This window comes from Chiloscyllium plagiosum, unplaced genomic scaffold, assembly GCF_037043375.1.
Source record: "Chiloscyllium plagiosum isolate Xiang-an unplaced genomic scaffold, Cpla_swu_hap1 HiC_scaffold_18, whole genome shotgun sequence".
NCBI lineage: Eukaryota > Metazoa > Chordata > Chondrichthyes > Orectolobiformes > Hemiscylliidae > Chiloscyllium > Chiloscyllium plagiosum.
Window position 1 is genome coordinate 2,896,724 of NW_028270156.1, and position 23,104 is coordinate 2,919,827.

The 23,104-nt window shown below is 50.1% G+C and overlaps 1 protein-coding gene across 2 annotated transcripts in view; it reads right to left on the bottom strand.

The window, feature by feature from the left end:
* Positions 1-15,969, bottom strand: part of fadd (Fas (tnfrsf6)-associated via death domain) — an 80,910-nt gene extending 64,941 nt beyond the window's left edge. Inside the window, exons 1-2 of one of the 2 annotated variants that reach the window (XM_087996244.1) lie at positions 15,571-15,969; positions 6,286-6,542 (exon numbers count right to left, since the gene is read on the bottom strand). In XM_087996244.1, coding sequence (XP_087852370.1) covers positions 6,286-6,542; positions 15,571-15,874 — 561 coding nt within the window. In that variant the 5' untranslated portion in view covers positions 15,875-15,969. Of the gene's footprint in view, positions 1-1,441; positions 6,543-15,570 lie in introns of those variants that run through there. The other variant, XM_087996245.1, reaches the window with a different exon arrangement.
* Between the last annotated feature and the right edge of the window lie 7,135 nt (positions 15,970-23,104).

Consider the following 23,104-nt stretch of genomic DNA (forward strand, 5'->3'; position numbering starts at 1 on the left):
GGAGGCATTGAGTATAAGGATAAACAGGTTATGCTGCAGCTTTATAGAACTTTAATGAAGCCACACTTGGGACTTTGTGTAGTTCTGATCAATACACTACCAGAAGGATGTGGATGCTTTGGAAAGGGTACGGAAAAGGTTTAGCAGGATGTTGACTGGTATGGGTGATTTTAGCCATGAAGAAAGATTGGATACACTGGGTTTGTTTTCACTCAAACACAGGAGGTTGAGGGATGACCTGATAAGAAGTTTATAAGATTGTGAATGACACGGATCGAGTGGAAAGTAGGAGGCTTTTTCCAGGATGGAGGGGTCAATTACTTGGGGGCACAGGTTCAAGGTGCGAGGGGTATATTCAAAAGAGATGTGTGAGGTACGTTTTCGCACAAAGAGTGGTGACTGCCATGAACGTGCTGCCGGAGGAGGAGACACAATAGCAGCATTCAAGAAACACCTGGATGAATACAGGAATAAGAAGGATATCCAGAAATGGTGATAATCGTGTCTCATACAATGTATGCTCAGTACAGTATGTCATAAAACTGCTTGACTAATGTGTGCGCATGCCCAAATTTGGTACTACCCCAGTCCCTGCAAGGAGGATTTTGCAGGGTCAACAGGACTGTTTTTTCTGCTGTTGATACAATTGAGTAGCTTAGTCGGTCATTTCACAGGACAGTTCAGAGTCAACCACATTACCAGACCAGAAAAGCATGGCAAATTTCCTTCCTTAAAAGGTAAACTATTTGAGTTTTATAATTGACTATGGCTTCATGATCATCATTAGACCTTTAATTCCAGAGTTTCTGAATTCATCCATCTGCCAAGGTGGCATTTGTACCGATATCCCCAGAACATTACCTGGATCTCTGGATTACTGGTCGACTGACAAACAACCAGGCCATAGCCTTCTCTGTTAATGTACAAGGTACTGGTCAAATCTTGAATTAAACACGTGTTTGGTTTGGTCTGAGTTTTGGACAAGGACCTCAGTTTTACAGGGTATTGCCAAAGGTGACAAATTCATTCTTGGTTCTTACATTTCAAAAAAGTACATTTGCCATAATACCCTTTGAAAGTTCTGAAGCTGTTAAAGGCATTACATAAACACTCCAATTCCTTTCAAAAACATTCCTAGATAGTAATGTCAATGAAGATACTCTCAAAACTCAGTTAGAAGATCAATTTAAAAAAGGGAAACTAAAATACTAAAAGAGAAACAGCTATTAAAGAGCCAAAGAATACAAACCTCCCAAACTAGATTCCAGTAAATGCTACTCTAACAGTGAGGGTTTTGTTGCTTTTGATGCAGTAGAGAACAAGATGGGACTGAAATGTGATGCACATTTGCTTTAATGAGAGGTTGAGGAAGTTGAGCTAGATATCCTTTGAAAAGAGATTTCAATATAATGGTATTGAAGTTTTAAAGATAATGAATGGATACTGATAAAAAATTATTTATTGTGGAGAATTTGAATACTACATGAAATAACTTCATAAAAGCTGGTAGCTCATCACTAATCACCCTTTATTTACACATGCATAATACTCGACACTGGTCCAGCTCCCTCAGAGCCAGCTCTCAGACTGACCAGAACCTCTGACACTCCTGTTTATTTATTTTTTTCTTTTTCTTGTAGGAGCAGGCCCAGGCTGCAGCAGTGGTGGTAACTGCTTGCACAGCTAAACACAGTCCAAATCAAAGAAAAAACAAAAAAAAGTAAACACAAAGAACAAATGTCTTCCCTTGACAAGGGGAGAGAGAAATAAACTCTCCTCCTCAAAACCAGAATCCAACAGTAGCAGGAACACACTGAGTCAGTCCCCGAAACTGAGGAGATTCTAAATCACCTATTAATATATGTTAGCCAAGGCTCCCTGACTGGACCAGATTAATAGCCCCAATCAGGGAACTCAATCAATGAGGTCTGCCTGGTTGACCTTGTTACAATCAGTACAGGAGGGAACTAGGCAAAGTAACACCCAAAGTAACAGGCTTTAGGACTAGTCTACTGAGGAAAACCATTGCAGGGCACAACAGAATGGGTTTGAGACAAAGGAATTAAGAATATGTGAGAATATAAATAAGTTTTCTTTATTTGTTCGCAGGATGTGGATGTTGTTGGCTCAGCCAGTATTTATTGCCCATCTCTAATTGCTCAGAGGGCATTTAAGGGGTAACCACATTGCTGTGGGTCTAGAGTCACATATAGACCAGGATAGATATGGTAGATTTTCTTCCTCTAAGGATGTTAGTGAACAGGATTGTTTTTCCTGACAGTAGACAATTGTTTCCTGGTCATAAGCCTAGATTAAAGTCGAGATTAGAGTGGCGCTGGAAAAGCACAGCAGGTCAGGCAGCATCCAAGGAGCAGGAAAATCGACATTTCGGCGCATTGGTCGGTTAGCTCAGCTGGTTAGAGCGTGGTGCTAATAATGCCAAGGTGTGGGTTCAATCCCCACACTGACAAGTGTAGGGCTGAGGTGGGCAAGCCAGTGATGTTTGCAGTGCCATGTCAGGGTTGGTGATTGCTCTTATTTCTTGTCTTACAAAGAGACAAGTTGATCACTGGCAACAAAAGGGAACTCTCAAAATCTGACCAGCAATTGATAGTTTGATCTTTCAATAATTGTTTGGGTTTGTTAAGTCTGAAGACTTTTTCCTAAAATGTTATGCATGGGAATTGAACACTAAATAGCTCCTTAAGTGATACCAGCTGATAGTATATATTATACAGAGCTCAACATTCCAGGTTTTTGGTTCATCACATCATATGGCACACGCTGAATCATGATGAAGAAAAAGAAATATTTGCACGTCTCATGCTCTGGTGTGCCAGTTAATGCCATACTTCGGGGCAGATGCTTCAGGCGCTTCTTAGACTGGCTCATCCTATGCAGCAAACACACAAAAATAATCACGCAAGGGTAGGTTCTCCCAAATATTTAAAAGCAGGTCCTAAACAAAGAAACTGGAGCTGTGGTCTCTGGCATACACACATGGAATGCAGAAAGTCATTTCACCCAAAACAGGCATGTTGCAAAATGATTGCTCCTTCCAAGCAGCGTGGCTGTATAACAACCCAACGGTTTGCATGCATGTTGTGAGATTATTCCTCATTACAAAAGAACTAGAGAATACATTGACACCATAAGATGCGAGAGAAATAGCCATTCATGTCATTGGATGAGATGATCATTGATCTGATAATCATCAACTCAACCTCTCTGCCTTTTCCCCAAAACCCTTGATTCCCTCACCGCCTAAAAATCTTTCTGTCTCACATTTTGAAAATACTTAATGACAACAAGAATTCCACAGATTCATAACCCTTAAGACAGAAATTCCTCATTTGTGTCATAAATGGGTGACCTCTTATTCTGAGGTGATGCCCTCTGGTCCTAGACTCTCCCACAAGAGGAAACAACTTTCCATACCTACCCGGTCAAGCCCTCCAAGAATCTTGTGTGTTTCAGAAAGGTCACCTCTCATTCTTCTAAATTCCAATGAGTACACGCTCAACATACTCTCCACAGAAACAGTGCCTCCATACTGAGGATCTGCCTCGTGACTGTCTCCAATGCCAGTATTCCTGCTGCAGTCTGATGAATGTATTGTATTGTTTTAGCAAAAGCTCCCTATTCCATACTCAATTTCCTTTGAAATAACAGCCAACATTACATTTAAGTGGCACTAAGTTCAGACCTTGTGGCAGTATTTATACTGCATCAAACTGGTCAATTGAAGCCCCACTGCAGAAATCCAGTAATGGCCCCGTTTTATTGGTTTATGATTCTGGTCTGACCATTTACACCACCTTTGGACCATGCTCCTTTACCACTTCCTTTTCACTTGTCTATCGTCTCTTTTGTCATTTAAACACTCTTGCCTTCCACCCTATCATGGATCTTGCCTTTTGTCCTTTCCATCTTTTCCCTTACCTGGTATTTGCTTAAAAACCTGCGACATCTGCATTACTTTTTCCAGCTCAGATGAACTTGAAATGTTAACTTGTTTTTCTCTCCCCAGATGCTGCCACACTGCTGAGTATTTCCAGTGTTTATATAATAATAATTAGAACAGGATAGGCCATTTGGCCCTCGATCCTGCTCTGCAATTCAACAGGATCATCCAACATTCATTATATTCATTGCCCTGCATTTCTACCTTAACTCTTGATTCCCAGAAGAATTGATCTGTCTCTATCCCACAGCTCTCTCTGGCAAGCAGTTCCAAAGACTCATACGTCTCTGAAAGAAGAAATTCCTTCACGTCAGTCTGAAATTGGTGCTCCTCCGTTTTCAGACTATTTCCTCGACGTCTCCTTGAGTGGAAACATCCGCCTGGCAATTACGCTGTCAAGCTCCTTAAGTATCCCATATGTTTCAATGAGATTGCCTCTCATTCTTCTGAACTCTAGTGAGTACATTCACGAACTCCGTGAGTGGCAAGGTGGTTCAGTGGTTAGCACTGCTTCCTGACAGCGCCAGGGACCCAGGTTCCACCCTCTGGCGACCGTTGTATGTTCTATCTGTGTGGATTTCCGCTGGGTGCTCAGTTTCCTCCAACAGTCATTGGCCTTGCTAAATTGTCCACAGCACCCAGCAATATGCAGGCTAAGTGGAATAGTCATGAGAAATACAGGTTACAGGACTAGGATAGTGGGGTTGGATGCTCTTTGGAGGGCTGTGGTGGGCTGAATGGCCTGCTTCCATGTTGTAAGAATTCTATAAGTAGAGTCCCAAACTTTAATATTTGCTTCTAAAATAATCTCTCCATACCAGAGATTATCCTATAATCTGGGTCATATTGTATGAATTACTATCTTGGGATGAAATCTTAAACAGAATCCTTTTCTTCATCTCTCATATGGATTTTAAAATCCTATGCCACTTTTTTAAACAGACTTTTGTAGATGTCCTGGACAATATTTATCCCCTGAGAAACACTTTCAAATGGATGAACTGAGTTACTTCGTGGTTTGTAGGAGTGTGCCATGCACAAACTGGCTGTTCTATTTCCCTAAGACAGCAACAAAACTTCCGAATTGCTACCTGTCCTAGAGTCATGAACAGTGTTGTACAATTTAGGTTTTCTTGTTTGTTTGCAAAAAGCACAAAAAGAGGGTGCTGATGCAATTTCCCTCCATGCTATCCTTGCGACCTGGACAAAAGGACAAATGCAAGGCCTTTCACTTGAAACAGTAACACTCAGGCAAGCATCTCAACATCTATCCTGATGAAATTGGACAGCTAGCAGAGAAGATAATGACAGAAAGTACTGCATTCAAGTATTCAGGCATTTTCCCTAATGGAGCAATAGTCCCTGCGTTGGGGGGCAGGGGTCTAGTAATCACAAGAATTGTAAAACTTATGTGAAGCCAAGATGGAGAAGTTAACAAAATTAGCCTTACTATTCTGGCAAATGAGTGCCAAACTTCATTTAACAGATCTTGTGGTCAACAACTCTCAAAACCAGATTGCATCTTTTTTCAGTCTTACCAATTCATCACCTCAATTAAGTACAAATTTGGATGAACAGTTTTTATAGCTGGTAATATCATGGAAGCTCTTTCCATCAGGAATAAAAACTGAAATACTTCAATGTTTTACCCTTGGCAATTTACCAAGAAAGTACAATCTTCCACAATTTTAAAAACAATGCAATTTGTATTGTCGCTTTGAACAAAATAATTTGTGAAGGTTCCCAAGACATTTGCAAAATTTGTCAGAGTTCTTTCTTCCCCACAGGAATCCAAAACAGTTTTAGGAACTTATTCCAAATATTGTTTTACAACCTGATTGAGGTCTGCATTCATACTATGATCCTCTGGTGAAGTGATTTTGCCTTTCATTGATCTTGCTGTCATGGCAGTGTGAATATGCAGAAAAGCCTGAAATGAAGGAGGCAGTTAATGCTGCTTTGTGCTCCAGGGAGTTTGAACCCTCACACCCAATTCACACTCTGAGGTTAATACTGGTGTGTATTCAAAACCACTGCAATGAGGATATAGAGTGAATGCATACTTCTTCAAAGAAACGCGCAGGAAGCCTTTGAGTTGAGTGCCATGAGTAACCTAAAACATTCAGTTACTTTCAACAAAACTCTGATCAATAAGAGCTTGATGGTAATTATAGAATTATGTAAAGGTTACCGGACAAGAGAACTGCACCTTTAAGTTTCAAAAGGAACCAAAGCATTTGCTTTGGATGTCTAAAGTATTTTTTGTGCCATTGAGATAATAGTTTGCGTTCTCAGTTTAGAAATCAATCAGACTTATATACCTCTTCTTCAACAGAATCTGCTACCATGTTAAGTTTGCAGCTCCTTAGTGCTGATAGCAGTTTATCTACAGTAGCTTGTTCTCTTTCTCTTTTCTGCCACTCTATCAAAGACTGCTGAATCTGTTCTCGCATGTTGCGTGGATGTTTGTATTCGATCTGCTGAAGTAATGCTTCTTTGTGTCCCAGTTTTCTTGCAAACATCCGCCATTCATTTCCAAGCTCATTACAAATTATATTGAATGCAACATTCAGATTCCCTGGGGAAAAAAAGAATTCAATGAAGCTAAGTTTTGAATTAAAGTCATGAACCTAAACTCAGTGTCAGGTGACAGTTTCTTAAATCATCCATAAAATTAGCACTGGTGCAACAAAACACTAGATGTGTCCCTCGTCTTGTTCATCACAACATCTTTAGTTATACTGTATAGCAATAAAGTACCTAACGTCAGTTCAGGCAGTATTTGAGCGGGAAATGGGACTTTGGTTTAATGTCTCATCAGCAAGGTGCTACTTTTGACAATGTAGCACTCTATGTGCACTCGAGTGTCAACTTTGAATTCTACGTTCAAGCCCTGGAGTGGGACTTGAACATAGAGGTTCACCTTCTGACTTAGAGGTGAAATGTGCTACCAACTGAACCACGTATTCAATGACTTTTTCTGAAAGTTTTTAAAGTAATGTGCCTCACCAACTACTTGTGGTAGCACATTCCACATTCAAACCACTCACTCACTATCTAGTAGCTTTGGATCCTGGTCCCAGGTTTTAGATTCTCCCCAAAATGAAAACATTTCCTCAAAAATTACTCCCTCAACCCAAATATAACCTTGAGACAATATTACCAGCTTTCAGCTAAATCTCTCCCTTTTGTAAAGGAACATTCCCAATCTGTTCAATCTTTCTGTACTGGGGCTAACATCTTTGTAGGGCAGGCTGGAGAAAATCAGAGATCAAAATAGTTAGACTTGGATATAAACAAGGATGAGTATTTTATAAGGGCTGTGACAGACCAGGAGCTAATGTTGGTCAGTCAGCACAAGACAAGATGGGACGTAGCTAGATCTTAATCTGGATTCATGCTGTACAGCATCTAAACAAATTACAGCAACAATGCAAAGCAAAACTGTTTGTACCAAGGCTACAGGGGAAGGCCAAGCTGAAGAAAATCAGGTATGATTTGGTCAGAGTGGAGCGAAAGCCAATAGGTAAATCTGTGTCAGAACAGTGGGACACATTCATGAGGGAAATAGGAAGAGTACAGGGCCAACATGTTCCAATAAAGACAAAGGGTGGGACCATCAAATGTGGTGAACAATAGGTATTGAAAGGTATACAAGATTGGACAAAGAGAAAAACAGAGATTTATGACAGATACCGAGGGCCCAAAACAACAGAAGCACGAGAGGAGTGTAGAACTGAGAAGCAGAGGGGGATCTTCAATGGGAAATTAGAAGAGCAAAAAGGGACATGAAGGATTATGGCAGGTAAAATCAAGGAAAATTAAAAGTTATTTCACTGGTACATTAAGAATAAAATGATAACTAGGGAAAAGGTAGGACCCATTAAGGACCATGTTTGGTCATTTGTGCATGGGACCAGAGGATATGCGTAAGGGTCTAAATGAATACTTTATGTTGACATTCACCAGTGAGAGGGATGAGGTGGATAGAGAAATCAGGGAGAAGGACTGTATTATAATTGAAGAAATGAATATAAAAAGAGATAAATTTCTGAGTGGTCTGGTCAGCTTAAAAGTCCAAGGCCAGATGATGAAATGTATCTCAGGCTGTTGAGTGAGGCAAGGGAAGAAATAGGAGGACTGCCATCAATGATTTTCAATCCCTCTCTGACCACAGGAGGGGGTCAGAAACCTGGAGGACAGCCAATGTTGCACCATTACTCATGAAGGGAGCAAGGGATAAACCAGAAAGTTACAGGCTGGAGCAATTCCAAGGGACAGAATTAAACTGTACTTGGAGAGGAAGGGATTAATCAAAAACAATCAGCATGGTTTTAATAAATGGAAGTCATGCCTGACCAATGTGACTGAATTTTTCCAAGAGGTGACCAGGTGTGTAGATAGGGCAATGCTTTTGATGTAGTCTACATGGCTTCAGCAAGGTTTTTGATAAGACTTGGGAGATTGATAGCAAAGGGAAGGTCCCATGGAATCCAAGGAAATTTGCCAAATCAGATCTAGAATTGGTTGGGTGGCAGGAAGCAGACGATGATGGTTAATGGCTGTTTTTGTGACTGGAAGTCTGGGTCTAGTGGGGTTCCACAAGCATGAATGTTGTAGTCCTTGCTGTTTGTGGGATTACTGGGCAGCATAGTAACTCAGTGGTTAGCACTGCTGCCTCATAGTGCCAAGGACCTGGGTTTGATTCCACTCTCGGGAGACTGGTTGTGTGGAGTTTGTACATTCTCCCTGTGCCTGTGTGGCTTTCCTCTGGGTGCTCCAGTTTCCTCCCACAGTCCAAAGATTAGGTGAATTAGCCATGGAAAATTACCCATTGTATCCAAGGATGCGTAGGTTGGGTGGATAGGCCATGTTAAATGCGGTGTTATGGGATAGAGTAGAGGGGGTGGATCCGGGTGGGATACACAGGTGGCCTGTTTTCCTACTGTAGAATTCTCTGATTCTAGACTTGAATTTAGGATGATTGATCAGTAAGTTGATAAATAATATGAAAATTGGTGGGGTGATAAATAGTGAGATTTTCAGGGTTAAAAATCACACAACATCAGCTGATGAAGAATCAGTGCTCTAAGAGCTAGTGCTTCCAATTAAACCTGATGGACTATAACCTGGTGTTGTGTGATTTTTAACTTTGTCCACCCCAGTCCAACATCAGCATCTCCAAATCATTAGTTTTCAGGATTATAGATAGGCTGGTCAGTGGCAAATGGAATTTAAGGCAGATAAGTGTGAGGTGATGCACTCATGAGTAATGGTAGGACCCTGGAAAGCACAAAGCACAAAGGCTGCCTGGCTTGTTGTATTCTCCCAACCTCCTGCCTGTCCGTCTTGATGCTGCCTGGCTTGCTGTATTCTCCCAGCATCCTGCTTGTCCCTCCTGATGCTGCCTGCCTTGCTGTGTTCTCCCAGCCTCCTGCTTGTCTATCTTGTGACTATGTATGTTTTATGAATAAAGTATATTTCAAAATAAAAAAAGTACACCTGCATTGTCAGGCATAAACGTTTCAGTTGAGTGTGTGGTGCTGGAAAAGCACAGCAGGTCAGGCAGCAACTGAGGAGCAGGAGGATCAACGTTTTATGCCTGAAATGTTGATTCTCCTGCTCCTCAGATGCTGACTGTCCTGCTGTGCTTTTCCAACACCACACTCTCAACTCTAATTTCCAACATCTGCAGATCTCACTTTCTCCTCACAAATGCTTGAGGTCAGTGCTGGAATGAGGGGTTAGAATAATTAGGTAGTTGTTTTTGGCCAGCATTGATTTGATGGGATGAAGGGCCTTTATTTCTGAGCTGTGGAGCTCTGTGATTATAAAGACTGCAGTGAACCTGTGGGGCAGGGGTATTGGGGTAGAGTTTATTAGCAAGTTTTTCCTGATGTTAGAGTGCTGTAATGGGGTTAGTGCACTTTCCCCTGGGGTTGAGATTGGGAGTGGGGTTGTTAGGGTTGCGGTTGGGGTCGGGTTGGGGATGAGGTTGGGGTATTACGGTTGGGGTTGGGTGGGTGTGTTGGGGGTGGGGGTCGGGGGTGTTGGGGTCGGGGGTGTTGGGAGTCGGGGGTGTTGGGGGTCGGGGGTGTTGGGGGTCGGGGGTGTTGGGGGTCGGGGGTGTTGGGGGTCGGGGGTGTTGGGGGTCGGGGGTGTTGGGGGTCGGGGGTGTTGGGGGTCGGGGGAGTTGGGGGTCGGGGGAGTTGGGGGTCGGGGGAGTTGGGGGTCGGGGGAGTTGGGGGTCGGGGGAGTTGGGGGTCGGGGGAGTTGGGGGTCGGGGGTGTTGGGGGTCGGGGGTGTTGGGGGTCGGGGGTGTTGGGGGTCGGGGGTGTTGGGGGTCGGGGGTGTTGGGGGTCGGGGGTGTTGGGGGTCGGGGGTGTGGGGGTCGGGGGTGTGGGGGTCGGGGGTGTGGGGGTCGGGGGTGTGGGGGTGGGAGCGTTGGGGTCGGGGGTGTTGGGGTCGGGGGTGTTGGGGGTCGGGAGTGTTGGGGGTCGGGGGTGTGGGGGTCGGGGGTGTGGGGGTCGGGGGTGTGGGGGTCGGGGGTGTGGGGGTCGGGGGTGTGGGGGTCGGGGGTGGGAGCGTTGGGGTCGGGGTGTTGGGGTGGGAGCGTTGGGGTCGGGGGAGTTGGGGTCGGGGGTGTGGGTGTTGGGGTCGGGGGGTGGGAGTGTTGGGGTCGGGGGAGTGGGGGTGTTGGGGTCGGGTGTGTTGGGGGTGGGGTTAGGGGTGTGTGTGTGTTGGGCTCGGCGGTGGGGGAGTTTGGGTGAGGGTGTTGGGGCTGGGGGTATTGGGGTGGGGGTGTTGGGGGTCGGGGTTTTGGGGGTCGTGGGTGTTGGGGGTCGTGGGTGTTGGGGGTCGGGTGTGTGGCAATTAGCAGTCGGAGGTTTTGGAATCGGGGGTGTTGGAGTCGGGGGTGTTGGGGTCGGGGGTGTTGGGGTCGGGGGTGTTGGGGTCGGGGGTGTTGGGGTCGGGGGTGTTGGGGTCGGGGGTGTTGGGGTCGGGGTGTTGGGGTGGGGGGTGTTGGGGTGGGGGGTGTTGGGGTGGGGGTGTTGGGGTGGGGGGTGTTAGGGTGGGGGGTGTTGGGGTGGGGGGTGTTGGGGTGGGGGGTGTTGGGGTGCGGGGTGTTGGGGTGCGGGGTGTTGGGGTGCGGGGTGTTGGGGGTCGGGGGTGTTGGGGGTCGGGGGTGTTGGGGGTCGGGGGTGTTGGGGGTCGGGGGTGTTGGGGGTCGGGGGTGTTGGGGGTCGGGGGTGTTGGGGGTGTGGGGGTCGGGGTTGTGGGGGTCGGGGGTGTGGGGGTCGGGGGTGTGGGGGTCGGGGGTGTGGGGGTCGGGGGTGTTGGGGTCGGGGGTGTTGGGGGGTCGGGGTGTTGGGGGGTCGGGGTGTTGGGGGGTCGGGGTGTTGGGGGGTCGGGGTGTTGGGGTCGGGGGGGTGGGGGTGTTGGGGTCGGGGTGTTGGGGTCGTGTGTGTTGGGGGTGGGGTTAGGGGTGTGGGAGTTGTGGTCGGGGGTGTTGGGGTGGGTGTGTTGGGGTCGGCGGTGGGGGAGTTTGGGTGAGGGTGTTGGGGGTGGGTGTATTGGGGTGGGGGTGTTGGGGGTCGGGGTTTTGGTGGTCTTGGGTGTTGGGGGTCGGGTGTGGGGCAATTAGCAGTCGGAGGTTTTGGAATCGGGGGTGTTGGGGGTCGGGACTGTTGGGGATGGGGGGTGTTGGGGGTGGGCGTGTTGGGGTCGGGGGCGTTGGGGTCGGGGGCGTTGGGGTCGGGGGCGTTGGGGTCGGGGGCGTTGGGGTCGGGGGCGTTGGGGTCGGGGGCGTTGCGGGTCGGGGGCGTTGGGTGTTGGTGTGGGGGGTGTTGGGGGAGGGGTGTTGGGGTGTGGGGTGTTGGGGTCGGGGGTGATGGCGGTCGGGGGTATTGGGGTCGGGGTGGGCATGTTGGGGGTCGGTGTGTTGGGGGTCGGGGGTGGGTGTGTCGGGGGTCAGGGGTGATGGGGGTCGTGGGTGATGGGGGTCGGGGGTATTGAGGTGGGGGTGTTGGGGTTGGGGGTTTTGGGGTCGGGGGTGTGTGTGTTGGGGGTCAGGGGGGTTGGGGGTCGGGGCGCCTTGGGGTTCGGGGCGCGTTGGGCGTCGGGGGGCGTTGGGCGTCAGGGGGGTGTTGGGCGTGGGGGTCAGGGGTTGTTGGGGGTGGGCGATGGGGGTCAGGGGTGTCTGGGGTCGGGGCTGTTGGGGGTGGGGTTGTTGGGGGTCTGGGGTGTCGGGTGTCAGGTGTGTTGGGGGGTGGGGGTCGGGTGTCAGGTGTGTTGGGGTGGGGGTGTTGGGGTCAGGTGTGTTGGGGGTGTGGGGATGTTGGGGGTGTGGGGATGTTGGGGGGTTGGGGATGTTGGGGTGGGGGTCGGGTGTGTTGGGGGGTGGGGGTGTTGGGGTCAGGTGTGTAGGGGGGTGGTGGTGTTGGGGTGGGGGTCGGGTGTGTCATGTGTGTTGGGTGGTGGAGGTGTTGGGGTCAGGTGTGTTGGGGTGTGGGGATGTTGAGGGTGGGGATGTTGGGGGGTGGGGATGTTGGGGGGTGGGGATGTTGGGGGGTGGGGATGTTGGGGGGTGGGGATGTTGGGGGGTGGGGATGTTGGGGGGTGGGGGTCATGTTGGGGTGGGGGTCGGGTGTGTCGGAGGGGTCAGGTGTGTTGGGGTGGTGGTCGGGTGTGTCAGGTGTGTTGTGGGTGGGGGTGTTGGGGTCAGGTGTGTTAGGGGTGGGGATGTTGGGAGGTGGGGGTGTTGGGGTGGGGGCCGGGTTTGTCAGGTGTGTTGGGGGTGGGGGTGTTGGGGGATGGGGGGGGATGTTGGGGGATGGGGGGGATGTTGGGGGATGGGGGGGATGTTGGGGGATGGGGGGGATGTTGGGGGGTGGGGGGGTTGGGGGTGTGGGGGTCAGAGGTGTTGGTGCTGGGGTCAGGTGTGTTGGGGGGTGGGGATGTTGGGGGTGGGGATGTTGGGGTCAGGTGTGTCGGCGGTGTGGGGGTGTTGGGGGGTGGGGTGTAGGGGTGGGGGTCGGGTGTGTCAGGTATTTTGGGTGGTGGGGGTGTTGGGGTCAGGTGTGTTGGGGGATGGGGATGTTGCGGGATGGGGATGTTGGGGTGTGGGTCGGGTGTGTCAGGTGTGTTGGGGGTGGGGGTGTTGGGGTCAGGAGTGTTGTGGGGTGGGGATGTTGGGGGTGGGGATGTTGGGGTCAGGGGTGTTGGGGTCGGGGCTGAGGGTTGTTGGGGTCAGGTGTGTTGGGGGTGGGGATGTTGGGGTGGGGGTGTGGGGGTCAGGGGTGTTGGGGTCGGGGCTGAGGGTTGTTGGGGTCAGGTGTGTTGGGGGTGGGGATGTTGGGTTCGGGGTTGTTCGGGTCGGGGGTGGTGGGGGGTGGGGTGGGGGTCGGGTGTGTTAGGTGTGTCGGGGGGTGGGGGTGTTGGGGTGGGGTTCGGGTGTGTCAGGTGTGTTGGGGGTGGGGGTGTTGGGGTCAGGTGTGTTGGGGGTGGGGGTGTTGAGGTGGGGGGGTCGGTGTGTCAGGTGTGTTGGGGGTGGGGATGTTTGGGGGTGGGGTTCGGGTGTGTTGGGGGTGGGGAGTGTTGGGGGTGGGGATGTTGGGGGGTGGGGGTTGGGTGTGTCAGGTGTGTTGGGGGTGGGGGTGTTGGGGGGTGGGGATGTTGGGGGGTGGGGGTGTTGGGTGGGGGTCGGGTGTGTCAGAGGGTGGGGTGTTGGCGGGTGGGGGTTGGGTGTGTCAGGTGTGTTGTGGGGTGGGGGTGTTTGGGTCAGGTGTGTTGGAAGTGGAGGTGTTGGGGTCGGGGTCAGGTGTGTTGGGGGTGGGGGTGTTGGGGTCAGGTGTGTTGGGGGATGGGGATGTTGCGGGATGGGGGTGTGGGGGTGTTGGGGTGTGGGAGTGTTGGGGTGTGGGGGTGTTGGGGTGTGGGAGTGTTGGGGTGTGGGAGTGTTGGGGTGGGGGTCGGGTGTGTCAGGGTCAGGTGTGTTGTGGGGTGGGGATGTTGGGGGTTGGGGTGGGGGTCAGGTGTGTTGGGGGTGTGGCTGTTGGGGTAGGGGTGTGGGGGTCAGGGGTGTTGGGGTCGAAGGTGAGGGTTGTTGGGGTCAGGTGTGTTGGGGTTGGGGATGTTGGGTTCGGGGTTGTTCGGTTGTGGGGGCCGGGTGTGTTAGGTGTGTCGGGTGGTGGGGGTGTTGGGGTGGGGTTTGGGTGTGTCAGGTGTGTTGGGGTTGGGGGTGTTCGGGTCAGGTGTGTTGGGGGGTGGGGGTGTTGAGGTGGGGGGTCGGTGTGTCAGGTGTGTTGGGAGTGTTGTGGTCAGGTGTGTTGGGGGGTGGGGATGTTGGGGGGTGGGGATGTTGGGGGGTGGGGATGTTGGGTTGGGGGTCGGGTGTGTCAGGTATGTTGGGGGTGGGGGTGTTGGGGTGGGGGTCGGGTGTGTTGGGGGTGGGAAGTGTTGGGGGTGGGGATCGGTGTGTCAGGTGTGTTGGGGGGTGGGGGTATTGGGGGGTGGGGATGTTGGGGTGTGGGTCGGGGGTGGGGGTGTTGAGGTCAGGTGTGTTGTGGGGTGGGGGTCAGGGGGGTGGGGGTGTGGGGGGTAGGGGTGTGGGGGTCAGGGGTGTTGGGGTCGGGGGTGAGGGTTGTTGGGGTCAGGTGTTTTGGGGGTGGGGATGTTGGGTTCGGGGTTGTTCGGGTCGGGGGTGTTGGTTGTGGGGGTCGAGTGTGTTAGGTGTGTCAGGGGGTGGGGGTGTTGGGTTGTGGGGGTGTTGGGGTGGGGTTCGGTTTTGTCAGGTGTGTTGGGGGGTGGGGGTGTTGGGGGTGGGGGTGTTGGGGGGTCGGGTGTGTCAGGGATGTTGGGGGGGTGGGGATGTTGGGGGGGTGGGGATGTTGGGGGGGTGGGGATGTTGGGGGGTGGGGATGTTGGGGGGGTGGGGATGTTGGGGGGGTGGGGATGTTGGGGGGGTGGGGATGTTGGGAGTGGGGGTGTTGGGGGGTCGGGTGTGTCAGGGGTGTCGGGGGGTCAGGGGTTGGGATGTTGGGGGTGGGGGGGTCAGGGGTGTCGGGGGTGGGGGTGTCGGGGGGTCAGGGGTGGGGGGGTCAGGGGTGTCGGGGGTGGGGGTGTCGGGGGGTCAGGGGTGGGGGGGTCAGGGGTGTTGGGGGTGGGGGTGGGGGGGTCAGGGGTGTCGGGGGTGGGGGTGTCGGGGGGTCAGGGGTGGGGGGGTCAGGGGTGTCGGGGGTGGGGGTGTCGGGGGGTCAGGGGTGTCGGGGGGTCAGGGGTGTCGGGGGGTCAGGGGTTGGGATGTTGGGGGTGGGGGGGTCAGGGGTGTCGGGGGTGGGGGGGTCAGGGGTGTCGGGGGTGGGGGGTTCAGGGGTGTCGGGGGTGGGGGTGTCGGGGGGTCAGGGGTGTCGGGGGGTCAGGGGTTGGGATGTTGGGGGTGGGGGGGTCAGGGGTGTCGGGGGTGGGGGGGTCAGGGGTGTCGGGGGTGGGGGGGTCAGGGGTGTCGGGGGTGGGGGGGTCAGGGGTGTCGGGGGGTCAGGGGTGTTGCGCGTGCCCAGCTGCTGACCTCTGCCCTCTGACCTCCCCGTGCCCATTGCTGCTGTTACCAGAGTCTGCCTGCGGCTCCTGGCCCCGCTGCTGGAAGGCGTCCAGCTGCTGCTGCAGGTCATGGCGCTGTATTGCCGAGAGGAGGCCGCTCAGGGTGTCTGTGTTGTCGGGGCCCAGCAGGTTGAGCTCCTCGAGCTGCTGGAAGAGCTGCAGGCCGCTGGCGATCGCCTCGAGCCGCCTCTTTCCGATCATCTCCCGGCAAAGGAACTTGAGCGAATCCACATTGTCCCGGCTCAGGCTCTGAGAGAGATTGTTCAACAGCGCGGCAAAGCGCATCGCCGCAAGCCGGCCCTCCTGCTCCATCACATCCAGCTCCGTCACCTCCCGCCAGGGACAAGAATCCACTCGAGACCGCGGACTCTCCCCAAAGCCCCGGCCTTCCCCGGGAGGTAACAACAAAATGGCGCCGGGCCGACCTCTTCCGGGGGCTCCGACTCCCAACAGCGCGCTACCAGCGGCCGGGAAGACACACTGCACCCCCTCCAGCGGCCCGGAGGACGCACTGCACCCCCTCCAGCGGCCCGGAGGACGCACTGCACCCCCTCCAGCGGCCGGGAAGACACACTGCACCCCCTCCAGCGGCCTGGAGGACGCACTGCACCCCCTCCAGCGGCCTGGAGGACGCACTGCACCCCCTCCAGCAGCCCGGAGGACGCACTGCACCCCCTCCAGCGGACCGGAGGACGCACTGCACCCCCTCCAGCGGACCGGAGGACGCACTGCACCCCCTCCAGCGGCAGAGAAGACACACTGCACCCCCTCCAACCGCCCGGAGGACGCACTGCACCCCCTCCAGCGGCAGAGAAGACACACTGCACCCCCTCCAGCGGCCCGGAGGACACACTGCACCCCCTCCAGCGGCCCGGAGGACGCACTGCACCCCCTCAAGCGGCCCGGAGGACGCACTGCACCCCCTCCAGCGGCCCGGAGGACGCACTGCACCCCCTCCAGCGGCCCAGAGGACGCACTGCACCCCCTCCAGCGGCCCGGAGGACGCACTGCACCCCCTCCAGCGGCCGAGAAGACACACTGCACCCCCTCCAACCGCCCGGAGGACGCACTGCACCCCCTCCAGCGGCCGAGAAGACACACTGCACCCCCTCCAGCGGCCCGGAGGACGCACTGCACCCCCTCCAGCGGCCCGGAGGACGCACTGCACCCCCTCCAGCGGCCGGGAAGACGCACTGCACCCCCTCCAGCGGCCCGGAGGACGCACTGCACCCCCTCCAGCGGCCCGGAGGACGCACTGCAACCCCTCCAGCGGCCCGGAGGACGCACTGCACCCCCTCCAGCGGCCCGGAGGACGCACTGCACCCCCTCCAGCGGCCGGGAAGACACACTGCACCCCCTCCAGCGGCCCGGAGGACGCACTGCACCCCCTCCAGCGGCCGGGAAGACACACTGCACCCCCTCCAGCGGCCGGGAAGACACACTGCACCCCCTCCTGAGGCTCGGTCCAACCCGTCCATGCCGACCAGATACCCCAACCCAATCTAGTCCCACCTGCTAGCACCAGGCCCATATCCCTCCAAACCCTTCCTATTCATATACCCATCCAGATGCTTCTTAAATGTTGTAATTATACCAGCCTCCACCACATCCTCTGGCAGCTCACTCCATACACGTACCATCCTCTGCGTGAAAAAGTTGCCCCTTATGTCTCTTTTATATCTTTCCCCTCTCACCCTAAACCTATACCCTCTAGTTCTGGACTCCCCAACCCCAGGGAAAAGACTTTGTCTATTTATCCTATCCATATCCCTCATAATTTTGTAAACCTCTATAAGGTCACCCCTCAGCCTCCGACGCTCCAGAGAAAACAGCCCCAGCCTGTTCAGCCTCTCCCTATAGCTCAGATCCTCCAACCCTGGCAATATCCTTGTAAGTCTTTTCTGAACCCTTTCAACTTTCACAACAGCTTTCCGATAGAATTGCACACAACCTTCCAACAGTGGCCTAACCAATGTCCTGTACAACCGCAACATGACCTCCCAACTCCTGTACTCAATACTCTGACCAATAAAGGAAAGCATACCAAACGCCTTCTTCACTATCCTATCTACCTGCGACTCCACTTTCAAGGAGCTATGAATCTGCACTCCAAGGTCTCTTTGTTCAGCAACACTCTCTAGGACCTTACCATTAAGTGTATAAGTCCTGCTAAGATTTGTTTTCCCAAAATGCAGCACCTCGCATTTATCTGAATTAAACTCCATTTGCCACTTCTCAGCCCATTGGCCCATCTGATCAAGATCCTGTTATAATCTGAGGTAACCCTCTTCACTGTCCACTACACCTCCAATTTTGGTATCACCTGCAAACTTACTAACTGTACCTCTTATGCTTGCATCTAAATCATTTATGTAAATGCCAAAAAGTAGAGGACCCATCCTGGACTGGAGAATTGCATGTGAGACAATCTATTTTACTGAATTTGCCTTTGCCAATAGTGTGTTTATGGGATATTACTATATTGGAACAGTTGCTGTTTAGTAGTTAAATAATCTATTCTTCAGTAAAGGTTTCCAATTGAGTTAAGTTATTCCAAGTTTTTTTTTGTATTTTAACTGTAGTGTATGAATAAAATGTGATTTGCTTCACCAATCGAATTGCATGAGTTTTTTTAAAACCTCTGATCTGTACATCCTTGGTTACTATGATCTGCCTGTACTGCTCGTAAACAAAGCCTTTCATTGTATTTTCGGTACACGTGACAATAAGTCAATCAATCAATCAATCAGCTTCTGTGGAGAGGACACAGAGTTAATGTTTCATGTCCTGTGACCATTTTTGGACCTGAAAATATTATGTCATGTTAAGAAGATACAAAAGATTTTTTAAAGCATAACAAGGCTAATCTAGTGCTGATCAGTAACAGCTTAACCTCTGGCCTGTAAAAATAATTTTATGATTCTAAATTGTTACCATTATGATAAAAATTATGATAAAAGTCTCTTAAATCTAATAAAATGTAAAGATTGTTTCTGATATTTCAACCTCTAATGTAATATGCCCAATCTTTAACTTGTGCTCAGTAAAATTTACACAAAGGAATGCATTTATTTTTAGTTTAGTGTGTGTGGGAACTCTTCAATGTGATTGGTTGCTTTCCCTGCTGTAATTAGATTAGATTAGATTACTTACAGTGTGGAAACAGGCCCTTCGGCCCAACAAGTCCACACCGATCCGCCAAAGTGCAACCCACCCATACCCCTACATTTACCCCTTACCTAACACTATGGGCAATTTAGTATGGCCAATTCACCTGACCTGCACATCTTTGGACTGTGGGAGGAAACCGGAGCACCCGGAGGAAACCCACGCAGACACGGGGAGAATGTGCAAACTCCACACAGTCAGTCGCCTGAGGCGGGAATTGAACCCGGGTCTCTAGCGCTGTGAGGCAGCAGTGCTAACCACTGTGCCACCGTGCCGCCCACGGTGATTTCTTTGATTTCTCTGATGCCTGGAGATATCCTTGCCTTTTCTCCAAGCTCAGGCAACCATCAGAAGAGGGAAAAGCCACACCGCAGAGATCAGTGGAACCGTGTGTGCAGTTTTTATCGAGGACAGCAGTGAACATTGTCATGTTGCAGCTGACTGTGGGCCAGAGGTAACCACAAACTGGAGATACTGAAAACATTCAGGAGTAAAAGCAGCATCTGTGAGGACGGACACTAAATGCGATTTGGAAACACAAAGCGTATTCATTGGAAAATTGAAAAACTGAATAAATTCAAGACAAACAAAATGGAGATTTTGCAAAAAAAAAACAAGCATTCTGACTGTAGCTGAAAGACACACACCTTGACAAAGCTTGTCATTTTTAACTTATCATCTGTCTTTGCAAGAAATGCCAAAGTAAAAAGAAAACAGCATTTGTACAGTATGAGAAAAGGTCTCTGATTGATAGAAAGACTAGCATGGAGAATCCACCAGTTATTGATGATTGACAGTTAACTGCTAGATTTGTTTACATTTTATACCAAGCAGGTTGACTCTGATTCATCAAAGTAATACCCTAAGAAATAAACCAGTGAATTATGTACAGGTGAAACAGGTGAAATGTGTGTGATTTTTATTTCTGTGAAGAACCATTTAAAACATAAAAATGTTAGCAGATGTAGCTTTCAGTAGATGCAAGTGCATTACACTGCGTCCAGACTTTTGTTATTATTTTTCATTCAAAGGATATGGGCATCACTGGCCAGGCCAGCTTTTAATGCCCATCCCTAATTATTCAGAGGGCAGCTAACAGTCAACCAGACTGTTGTGGGTCTGGAGTCATGTGTTGACCAGACCAGGTAAGAATGGCATTTTCATTCAGGATATTAATGAACCAGATGTATTTTTCCTGCCAACTGATAACAGTTTCATGGTCACCATTAGACTCTTAATTCCATTTTTTTTCTTGAATTCAAAATGTAACATCTGCCATTGGACAACGTGAACCTAGGTCCTCAGAGCATTACCTGGGTCCCTGGATTAATAATCTTGTGCTAAGACCACTAGGCCAGCACGTCCCCTTCAAATCCTAAATTACATGACAGAGTAAATCTTCACATACTCGGGATTAGTTTGCAAATATTGTCTATTTCTCACAGCACATCTAATATGGAATACTGCTGCGAGTTTTACAAGCGCTACTAACTTACTTCTTGTGAACTACCAAAGAAACATACTGTTTCCAGACTTTGGGACCTATGGCCTACATTCCTGGCATTGTATATATCACATTGCTCATTTGCCACTTACTACTCATTCGTTGTTCTCCTTTAGTCCAGGATAAAGGTTGTTTTCCTTTACGTTGGTATTTTTTGTGAATTGTTCTGATGAATGTAACACAATTTGAACAATCTTATTGGGATTGAACTGTAGACTCCCTAATAGTCAGCAGGAAATTGAGAAAGAAATTTGTAAGGAGATCTCAGCTATCTGTAAGAATAATAATAGGGGATTTTAACTTTCCAAACATAAATTGGGACTGCCAAAGTAATACGGGCTTGGATGGAGACGAATTGTGTACAAGAAAATTTTCTGATTCAGAGTGTGGATGTACCTACTAGAGAAGGTGCAAACCTTGACCTACTCCTGGGAAATAAGACAGGGCAGGTGACTGAGGTGTCAGTGGGGGGGCTCCTTGGGGCCAGTGACCATAATTCTATTAGTTTCAAAATAGTGATGGAAAAGATAGACCAGATCCAAAAGTTAAAGTTCTAGATTGGAAAAAGGTTAATTTTGATGGTATTAGGCAAAAACTTTCAAAAGTTGATTAGGGGCAGATAGTCACGGGTAAAGGGACGGCTGGAAAATGGGAAGCCATCAAAAATGAGATAACGAGAGTCCAGAGACAGTACGTCCTTTTAGGGTGAAGGGCAAGGTTGGTAGATGTAGGGAATGCTGGATGACGAGAGAAATTGAGGTTTTGATCAAGAATAATAAGGAAGCATATATCAGGTATAGACAGCAGGGATTGAGTGAATCCTTAGAAGAGTATAAAGGCAGTAGAAGTATGCTTAAGAGGGAAATCAGGAGGGCAAAACGGGGACATGAGATAGCTTTGGCAAAAGGGTTAAGGAGAATCCAAAGGGATTTTATAAATACGTTAAGGACAAAAGGGTAACTAGGGAGAGAATAGGGCTCCTCAAAGATCAGCAAGGTGGCTTTTGTGTGGAGTCGCAGGAGATGTGGGAGATACAAAATGATTATTTTGCATGAGTACTTACTGTAGAAAAGGACATGGAAAATAGAGAACATGGGGAAATAAATAGTGAAATCTTGAAAAATGTCCATATTACAGAGGAAGAGGTAATGTATGTCGTAAAACACATAAAGGTGGATAAATCCCCAGGACCTGATGAGATGTACCCTAGAACTCTGTGGGAAGCTAGAGATTGCTGGGCCTCTTGCTAAGATATTTGTATAATTGATAGTCACAGGTGAGATGCCAGAAGACAGGAAGTTGGCTAACATGGTGCCACTATTTGAGAAAGGAGGTAAGGAAAAGCCGGGGAACTATAGCCCAGTGAGCCTGACATCGGTGCTGGACAAGTTGTTGGAGGGAATCCTGAGGGACAGGATTTACACATATTTGGAAAGGCAAGGACTGCTTAGGAATAATCAAACGGCTTTGTGCGTGGGAAATCGGATGCAAAGAACATTCATGGGAATGGTTACAAGGATGAGGAACCCCAGTTAATGTAAATTGATTGGAGAAGCTGCTGCTTTTTCCCTGTGAGAGATGTTCATGGAAACATAGTAAATAGGAGCAGGAATTGGCCATTCAGCCCTTTGAGCCTGCTCCTCCATTCAATAGGATTATGGCTGCTCATCCAACTCATCCCATATTCCCACTTTTCCCCCATATCCTTTGATCCCTTTAGCCTCAAGAACCACATCTTACTTCTTCCTGAAAACATGCAATGTTTTGGCATCAAGCACTTTCTATGGCAAAGAATTACACCACTCTCCTTATTGAATTTCTCCTGATCTCAGTCCAAAATGGTCTATCTCTAACCCTTAATCAATGATCCCAGCCCTGCTTCAACTTTATGAGGTCTCAGGTAGATACGGAGAAGTTGTTCCTGTTGGCAGGAGTGATGAAAATGAGAGGACGTGGTTTTAATAGGAATGGCAAAAGATCATAGATGACTTGAGGAAATGTTTTTTAATGTAGTGGATAGTTCAGATTTGAAATGCAAGCCTGAGCGTGCGACAAAGACAGAGTCAATGTGTCTTTCAAAATCATACGGAATTATTACCTAAAGGGAAAAAAAAAATACAGGACTATGGGAGAATGAGATGTTGAATTTCAATTGAATTTATTGTCATGTGTACCGAGGCACAGGGAAAAGCTTTGCCTTGCGAGCAATACAGGCAGATCACAGAGTTAAATAGCATAGATAGTAAATAATAGGTAAACAGTGGCAAAAACAAAAACACAGGTACAGGCAAATGTTAAGAGTTTGTGAGTCCATTCAGTATTCTAACAACAGTAGGGCAGAAACTGTTTCAAAACTGGCTGGTGCGTGTGTTCAGGCTTCTGTACCTTCTCCCCGATGGTAGAGGTTGTAGAAAAATATTGCCAGGGTGGGATGGATCTTTGAGAATGCTGCTGGTCTTTCCTTGACAGCGGGCCTGGTAGGTGGATTCTATAGATGGGAGGTTGGCCATTGTGATTGTCTGGGCCGAGTTCACCACTCTCTGTAACCGTCTCTGATCTTGAATGGTACAGTTGCCATACCAGGTAGTGATACATCCAGACAGAATGCTCTCGATGGCGCACTTATAAAAGTTGGCAAGGGTAATTGCCGTCATGGCAAATTTCCTCAGTTGTCTGAGGAAGAAGAGATGTTGTTGGGCCTTTGTAACCAGTGCATCCACATGATGAGTCCGAGAAAGCTTGTTGTGGATGACCACTCCCAGGAGCTTGACACTCTCCACTCGTTCCACCTCTGTGCTGTTCATGTGTAGGTGGGCATGAGTAATATCCCGCTGAAAGTCAATAATGAGTTCCTTGGTTTTACCAGCATT